Raw genomic sequence first — 8044 nt, 5'->3', positions numbered from 1 at the left:
GCTGTCCTATCAGCGCGGAGGCCGCCACAAAGCCTTTGTATTGCGGCCACATCGGAGTCACTGAGTACAGCGCATTATGCACAAGGTAATGAACCATTAAAAGAGGGCCACTCTAATAACGTCGCCTCATCTCCACAGCTAACCTTAATCTGTAAACGGGTCTGCTGAGGAGACAGAGTGATAGTACACTGCTCTGTGTGTGTGTTTGTGTGTGGTGCACGTGGATTAAAGACGCGGCAGACATTGGGAATAGTTAGGAAAAGTGTGGCTTTAATGTAAACACAACATTCGATTGGCTCAGCACAAACATTCCACATGAGAGCAACCAATAAAACTACGGAGTAGGATGGGATGCAGCACAAAAACATTCACAGTAAAAAAAAAATCTGGTATAATCATAATATATATATACAGTACGGTGTTTCAAGGTGAGAATGGAAAGAGCATATGAGGAGTGATATGTGATAGATAAAGAGTATACAGGGAAAGGAGGATGGAGGATGGATATCAGGAGTGGAGAGATGGAGAGCTGTACTTCCTCTTCTCAGCTGACAGACCCACAGACCGGGGGGCGGTGGTGCACTGTGTCTGTGAAGGGGCAGGGCTAAACGCCTAGCTCACTGGAGAGGGGGCGGGGCTAAACGCCTAGCTCACTGGGGAGGGGGCGGGGCTAAACGCCTAGCTCACTGGAGAGGGGGCGGGGCTAAACGCCTAGCTCACTGGATAGGGGGGGGGGGGCTTAACGCCTAGCTCAGTGGAGAGGAGGCTGGGCTAAACGCCTAGCTCACTGGAGAGGGGGCGGGGTTAGACGCCTAGCTCACTGGAGAGGGGGCGGGGTTAGACGCCTAGCTCACTGGAGAGGGGGCGGGGTTAGACGCCTAGCTCACTTGGGAGGGGGCGGGGGTAAACCCCCAGGAGAGGGGGGGCGTGTCAAGGCGCCATCCCGGTAGAGTTCTACGTCTATCAGAGTGGGGGCTGCAGGCGGTCGCGGTGGCGGAGCCCTCCGACTCGTTCACAGGTTACTGCCCCCCCTCGAGTGACGGGGGGATGAGGGCATGTTCTAAGGAGGTGGGAGGGTGCATGCAGGGCATGAGGTCTAAATAACTCATCCGATGATATTAAAATGCAAGGTGTTGCTTCAATGACATTAGGTGATTCGACACTAGTGACCCATGATGGCTTCTCCTTGTCATTCTCAGAAGGTTGGCACTGATATGACATCCCCCCCCCCACCTATCATTGGCTGATCAGAGGCATTCTATCCACTGCAGGGGGCCCAATATAAAAAGAGCCGGCGCCACTTTAACAGAGCCATCCTCATCTCCTTTATGTGTTTGAAGAGAAAGAAAGAGTGAGAAAGACAAACGGAGGTTCCTGCAGGCTACTGGCATTAAGCAGTCATGTGCGACCAGAAGAAAGGGGAGCTTTGTCCCAGTGAGCGCTAAAGAGCTCTGTTCATCTCCAGCATGACCCCCAGCCACCGGTACAGTTCCCCCCCTACACCACCACCACCACCTATATATATATAGAAGTAGAGCATCTGTGGCCGGGCGGCACCAGGGGTTATTCAGCAGGACAGCGGCTCTCTCGGCCTCGCTGATCAAATGTAAAGGACGACCACTATCTTTTTTTTTTGTGTTTTTTTAAGGAAATGTTAAAAGAGTACATTGTGCATTCCGTGCATCGGATTTCTAGGTTTTGCAAAAAACAAGGCAAGGCTGCTCATAGCCCCTAGTGCCGCGGTTCTCATCTTCATAATTGCTGGTACAATCAAGAAAAAACAATTAAACATTTATTTTGTGAAAACACATTTTTTTTTAAAACACACCCAGGGTTTGTATAGTGAACTCAAAACAGAGAAGATGGGAGAGGAACCAAACATGGCAATAATTCAGTGTGGTGTCTGACGGCAGCTCTTTGGGTCCGTGTGGACGTGTCGATTTACATACAGTATTTTTGTGTTTTAGTATCATCAAAATTATCATTATTAACACCTCATACTCCCCATGGCAGCCGGCGGCCCGGCCTCAGTATAAGCCACACCCCCTCAGGTTGTTTGCGATAATGATGTCGGTGACCGCGTCGAACACTACCTGGATGTTCCCAGTGTCGGTGGCACAGGTCAGGTGGCAGTAGATCTCCTTGTTCGGGGAGCGGTTCTTACTCTCAAACTGAACCTGGATGTAGGCTGTGGCGTCGTCGTAGGTGTTAGCACCTGGGTGGGGGGGGGGGGAAGACACACGTCAGTACGCCGCCATCAGCAAGTCTGGGGGGGGGGGGGGTTAGGGGGGCGGGGGGAGACCTACCTATGTATTCAGGGAAGCAGATACTCAAAGGGGACTTCTTGATCTTCTCAGCGAACAGATCCTTCTTGTTGAGGAAGAGGATGATGGAGGTGTCGATGAAGAACTTGTTGTTGCAGATGGAGTCGAACAGCATGAGGGACTCGTGCATGCGGTTCTGTGGGGGGAGAAAGGGGGTTAGATTAGTGTTAACGACTCGAGCACTGGAGGGAGTAGAGGAGATGTGCAGCGATGCTCTGATGCTCCACTCACCGTTGTCTCGTCTTCGTGGAGCACCTGGTCGTAGCCACTCAGGGCCACACAGAAGATGATGGCGGTGACGTCCTCAAAGCAGTGGATCCACTTCTTCCTCTCGGACCGCTGACCTCCGACGTCAAACAGCCTGGTGGACAGAGAGCAGACATCTGTCAACCTCTGAGTTCTGACCCGTAGGGGCCGTGACGGGCGGCCATGCAGGCCCCAGGGGGCCACGGGCCCCAGGGGCCCAGGGCTGGGGACCAGGTACCTGAAGTGAAGGTTCTTGAAGGTGAAATGGGTCTCGACGATCCCGGTGGTCTTCACCCTGGTCCTGAGGATGTCCTGCTCTGTGGGCTGGTAGTCGGAGGCTCCGATGCGGTCTAAACTGTCCAGGTAGCTGAGGGGGGGGAGGGGGAGGGATGATGGGGTGTTTCCTCCGCAGCACACAGTTCCTCGTTCTAATGGTGTTTCCATCTCCCTGGATGTAAGTGTTTATCCCGGGTCATGTTCGTACAGCTACTGTTGTTGTTATGTGGCCCGCTGGCTTATGAGGATCGCTTCACCGCCTAGCTCAACTGGCATGGAAATAACGCCGCTGGGGGTTCGATTCCCACGGGGAACGGCCACGGTACAAATATCAGAGTGCACTCACACTATTCACACGCATTAGCCTACCAAACGGCCACTATAGCAGCTAGTGCATCGCATTGTCATGTACCATGTGAGTGCTCCCTATTGTCCCTGTCAGCCATCACCCCCATGTTAATTTACTCATTATTGTCCATGTCAGTCCTTATGTTAATATACTCCCTATTGTCCCTGTCATGTTAATATACTCACTATTGCCCCTGTCAGTCCTTATGTTAATATACTCACTACTGTCCCTGTCATGTTAATATACTCACTATTGACCCTTTCTTAATGTCAGCCATCACCCCATGTAGTAATAGTGAGTATATAAACTCACTATTTTCCCTGTCATGTTAATAGACTCACTATTGTCCCTGTCATGTCAATAGACTCACTATTGTCCCTGTCATGTTAATAGACTCACTATTGTCCCTGTCATGTTAATAGACTCACTATTGTCCCTGTCATGTTAATGCATTCATTACTGTCCCTGTCATGTTAATGTACTCACTAGTCCCTGTCATGTTAATATACCTACTACTGTCCCTGTCATGTTAGTATACTCACTGCTGTCATGTTAATTCACTCACTTTTGTCCTTGTCATGTTAATGTGCTCACAGCTGTCATGGTAATGTACTCACTAGGGTCCCTGTAATGTTCATATACTCACTACTGTCCCTGTAATTGTTAATATACTCACTTTTGTCCCTGTCATCTTAATGTACTCACTACTTTCCCTGTCATGTTAATGTACTCACTAGTCCCTGTCTGGTTAATATACTCACTACTGTCCCTGTCATGTTAGCATACTCACTATTGTCCCTGTCATGTTAATGTACTCTCCAATGTCATGTTAATGTTCTCGCTTTAGTCCCTGTCATGTTAATGTATTCACTAATGTCATGTTAATGTACTCACTACTATCATGTTATATACTCACTACGGCCCCTGTCATGTTATGTACTCACTACTGTCATGTTAATACTCACTACTGGGCGGAGTCATGTTAATATACTCACTACTGGGCGGAGTCGTTGAGCTGGTATTCCCGGGCGCGGTTGAAGCACTCGGCGGTGCCTGCGTCGGCCCAGACCTTCTGCATGGCCGTGAGGAGCTCTGCCGAGTACGGCTCCGTGTCCTCCATACGGGTCACCACGTCACACACTAGCTTAGCATCCGCCTGCAAACGCACATACACACACACACAGTTATTACAGTTATGGGATGTGAACCGATAGAAACAGTGTGATCGTACCGGATGGATCATTACGGGCTAAACGATCGGACTCCAGGTTTGATGCTTTGACCGACGTGATGCAATAAGATTCATTATTAGTGGGAATGATCGTTCCTGAATCCCAATCTCCATTTTCACTGAGAAAAATATTCATGTCACGATGTGACATTTCTCGGGGTCTGTACCCAAACAACCTCTCTCCCTGCACCCTGAGACGGCGTGAATAGAGCAGGGAACTCTGCAGCTCTAAAACATGTATTAATAATTTATAAAGTGGTTCCACGTTTACGTTACTCTAATAGAACAAACTGCAGTGTCTGCTTCTGCATGTTGCACTGGTCCCACTGGTCCCAGTGGGAGCTTGGTATTTCCATGATGGCTGGTTCCGGCCCGTCCTGGGGCGCGGAGGGGGGCTCACTTTTCTATCCTTGTCCGCAAACTCGATGGCCAGGGAGTCCATGGCCCTGAGGATGGCGGCGAGGCTCTGGATGGTGTTGCTGTAGACCACGGGCTTGTACTGCTTCACGTCGTCCCCTGAGAACCCGTCCTCGTGGATGATCCTGCACACACAGACCGCAATCAGCGCCACACACACCTGCTCGCAGCGCAGCACGAAAACACCCGCGCCTGTGCGTGAGTGTGTGTGTATGTGTGCGGTCGTGTGTGCGTTTGTTGTTGTCCTCTACATTTACCTTTCACCTTATATATTTGTGTACAAACATATCTATATAAATATATACGTCTGTATATAATGTCAATATCTAACCAACATATTGAGTGTATTCTCTGCCGTTTATGTTTAATATTGCTGAAGGAGGAACAAGACAGTGGAATTAATAATTCAGGAGGAGTCGGATTCCTACTGAGCCGCAGCATGTAACGCTTTCTGAGCTAATATTGGTAACCTTTGAAGAAGAGAAACGTTAGTATAATGTCCTCCACACACAGGGCTCATCAGGCTTAACCTATCAGGAGAGAGGTCAGCCTGGGTAGGCATCCTGTCTGTGGGGGTTCACCCAATGAGGAAACCCACAAAATATCGGAGAACAGATTTCAATAATACGACAAATTAGCGATTAAAATTAACATCCAAGATGCACACTCTCTCACACACACACAAACACACACACACACACACACACACACACACACACACACACACACACACACACACACACACACACACACACACACACACACACACACACACACATTAGCAACCAGCTATACTTAATATATCTAAATGAAACTGTATCTATAAGAGATATATTAACTGCATACAACTCATCTTTCATATGCATAATCAATCAGATATGGTCTGAAAATAACCCCAGAAAAAACCCAACTATGGTGCTTTATTACATTTTAGGGTAACCTACTTTTCACACACGCATACACACTCACACACGCAAACACACACACACACACACACACACACACACACACACACACACACACACACACACACACACACACACACACACACACACACACACCAAAACACACATCGAAACCGAAAAACACACACACACACAAGCAAATACACACACACACACACACACACACACACACACACACACACACACACACACACACACACACACACACACACACACACACACACACACACACACACACACATACACACAGAGCAGAAAAGCATAAACCAAAACCCGTAATTCTGCAGCGCACTTAATCTACCCGGTGAATGTATAAAGGGGCTAATGGATAGCATGACAAAAAGCAGTTTTTGAGATAACGGCGTACCATCGAGAACTGTTTATGGATAAACAGATGATCGAGGAGGAGCGAGAAAGGAAGTGGGGGTGCAATGCAGAATGGAAGCTGGGAGGGAGTGGGAGAGGATGCTCGGATAGCGCAGGGATGCAAGATGCTAAGAAGATGTCTGCCGTGCAGGACACACACAACCACCTCGGCGTCCCCGACATCAAGTAAATCAGAGGTTTAGAAAAATAACAGTGATTTAAAATACCACCGATTTAGATTTAGATTAGAAGGGGCCCGGTTTAGATGCGGGTTGAGATGCCATATTTCTGCGTAAATCCGCTTTATATGCAAAAGTACTCTGGTTGATATGAGGCACTTAAAGGCATTAAGATTAAAGCGGAGGTACCGCTAATGGAGCAGAGTGACCTCACAACCATTACACACAAAAACACACACACACGCGCGCGCCTGCACGGGCACGCCAATTCGAGCAGAGCAACACCCACGTATGATCCGCCAATCCCTCCATACACACATATAAACCCCCGGGGCGGTCGGAACCACGGCTGGCACGGCGCTTCCCCGGCCCCCGGCCCGGCCCGGGAGCCGGTCCGCGGGAGGGTTCGAGTCCCCGGCAGACCTTGGGCTCCGGCCTCCGGAAACATGGCGGCTCAGCTTTAGCGAGTCAAGGGAGGCGCAATCTGGGCCTTACCCCCCCCCCCCCCCCCCCCCCCATGACGAGGCCGGAAAACCGCACAATAAATCTGACGTAAAGACACTCACTTCATCTGCTTCACGATGGTGCTCTTGCCCGACTCCCCGCCGCCTGCAAAGAACGGAGAACGGCAGAGTGAGACTCGACGGAGCGACGAAGGAAATCAGAACCACGGAGAGCAGCCCGGTCCTAAGGAGGCAAGGTGCGCCCTCCCGGAGCGGCGCCTCCCTCCCGCTGCCCGGCCCCGGTCCCGCTCCCGGTCCCGGTCCTTACCGAGCAGCAGCAGCTTGACGTCCTTGGCCGCCGTTACGCCATCCTCCTTCAGGTTCTTCTCGATGGCCTTGCTCCGGTCCAGAGCTTCGCGCTCCTCGGCGCTCAGAGTACAGCCCATGGTTCAGAGCGAATGAAGGATCCTCTGTTCCGCCCTGTCCCTGCCGACTCAATCAGTGCGGATCTCTCTCTCTCTCTCTCTCTCTCTCTCTCTCTCTCTCTCTCTCTCTCTCTCTCTCGCTCTCTCGCTCTCTCTCTCTCTCTCTCTCTCTCTCTCTCTCTCTCTCTCTCTCTCTCTCTCTCTCTCTCTCTCTCTCTCTTTCTCTCTCTCTCGTTTGCGCTCGCGCTAAAGCATTAGGCCCGGTCGGGGCGAATGGAGCCGCGGGATCCGAAAGGTATTTAGTCCGCTACAGCTCGGTGTCTCTCGCCGTCCCTCTCGGAGAGGGGGTGGGGTTCTGCTCGCGCCTCGGAGGTGGAGGTGGGGTAGTGGTGCTCGCGCCTCGGAGGTGGGGTCCTTCTTCTCGAGCCTCGGAGGTGGAGGTGGGGTCGTTGTGCTCGAGCCTCTGAGGTGGGGTCGTTCTTCTCGAGCCTCGGAGGTGGGGTCGTTCTGCTCGAGCCTCGGAGGTGGGGTCGTTGTGCTCGAGCCTCGGAGGTGGGGGTCTCTATAGGGCGGCGCTGATAACAGTCCGCGCGAGCGAGTGCATCGTTCAATCTGCGAGCCGCCGCGAGAGGAGGAGGCAGAGCGCGCGAGACTCACCTAGAGAGGCGATCTCGCTGACGTCACGGCAGCCGAGAGCTTTAATCACATCCCAGGGAAGATGATTTCAATGAAAGCCTTTTTAACGAGCAGCGAGCTGCTACTCTTATTGTGTCATTACTACACACTGTAGCGGCGGGAAAGTCATTCCTGAACATTACCCTGT

General features: G+C 51.1%; 1 protein-coding gene across 2 annotated transcripts; it reads right to left on the bottom strand.

Moving 5' to 3' along the window:
• Positions 1 to 248: 248 nt before the first annotated feature.
• Positions 249 to 7854, bottom strand: gnao1b (guanine nucleotide binding protein (G protein), alpha activating activity polypeptide O, b). Of its 2 annotated transcripts, XM_030376346.1 has the most exons (8): positions 7125 to 7852; positions 6920 to 6962; positions 4827 to 4968; positions 4191 to 4351; positions 2809 to 2937; positions 2556 to 2685; positions 2307 to 2460; positions 249 to 2215 (listed from the first exon to the last, which is right to left on the bottom strand). In XM_030376346.1, the coding sequence occupies exons 1-8, from the start codon at positions 7240 to 7242 to the stop codon at positions 2028 to 2030; spliced, it is 1065 nt and encodes a 354-aa protein (XP_030232206.1). In that variant the 5' UTR covers positions 7243 to 7852; the 3' UTR covers positions 249 to 2027. The 2 variants fall into 2 exon arrangements, with proteins under 2 accessions (XP_030232206.1, XP_030232205.1); XM_030376345.1 differs by having other exon boundaries at positions 2556 to 2937; positions 7125 to 7854.
• Positions 7855 to 8044: the final 190 nt, after the last annotated feature.

The sequence above is a fragment of the Gadus morhua genome, chromosome 14 (assembly GCF_902167405.1).
Source record: "Gadus morhua chromosome 14, gadMor3.0, whole genome shotgun sequence".
NCBI lineage: Eukaryota > Metazoa > Chordata > Actinopteri > Gadiformes > Gadidae > Gadus > Gadus morhua.
This window is presented reverse-complemented; position numbering and strand designations above follow the sequence as displayed.

Coding starts and splice junctions, on each gene's coding strand:
- gnao1b (XM_030376345.1), bottom strand. CDS start 7,242: ATGGGCTGTACTCTGAGCGCCGAGGAGCGCGAAGCTCTGGACCGGAGC. Junction 4,352..4,826: donor TTGCGGACAAGGATAGAAAA/GTGAGCCCCCCT, acceptor GTGCGTTTGCAG/GCGGATGCTAAGCTAGTGTG. Junction 2,938..4,190: donor CTCAACGACTCCGCCCAGTA/GTGAGTATATTA, acceptor CCCCCCCCTCAG/CTACCTGGACAGTTTAGACC.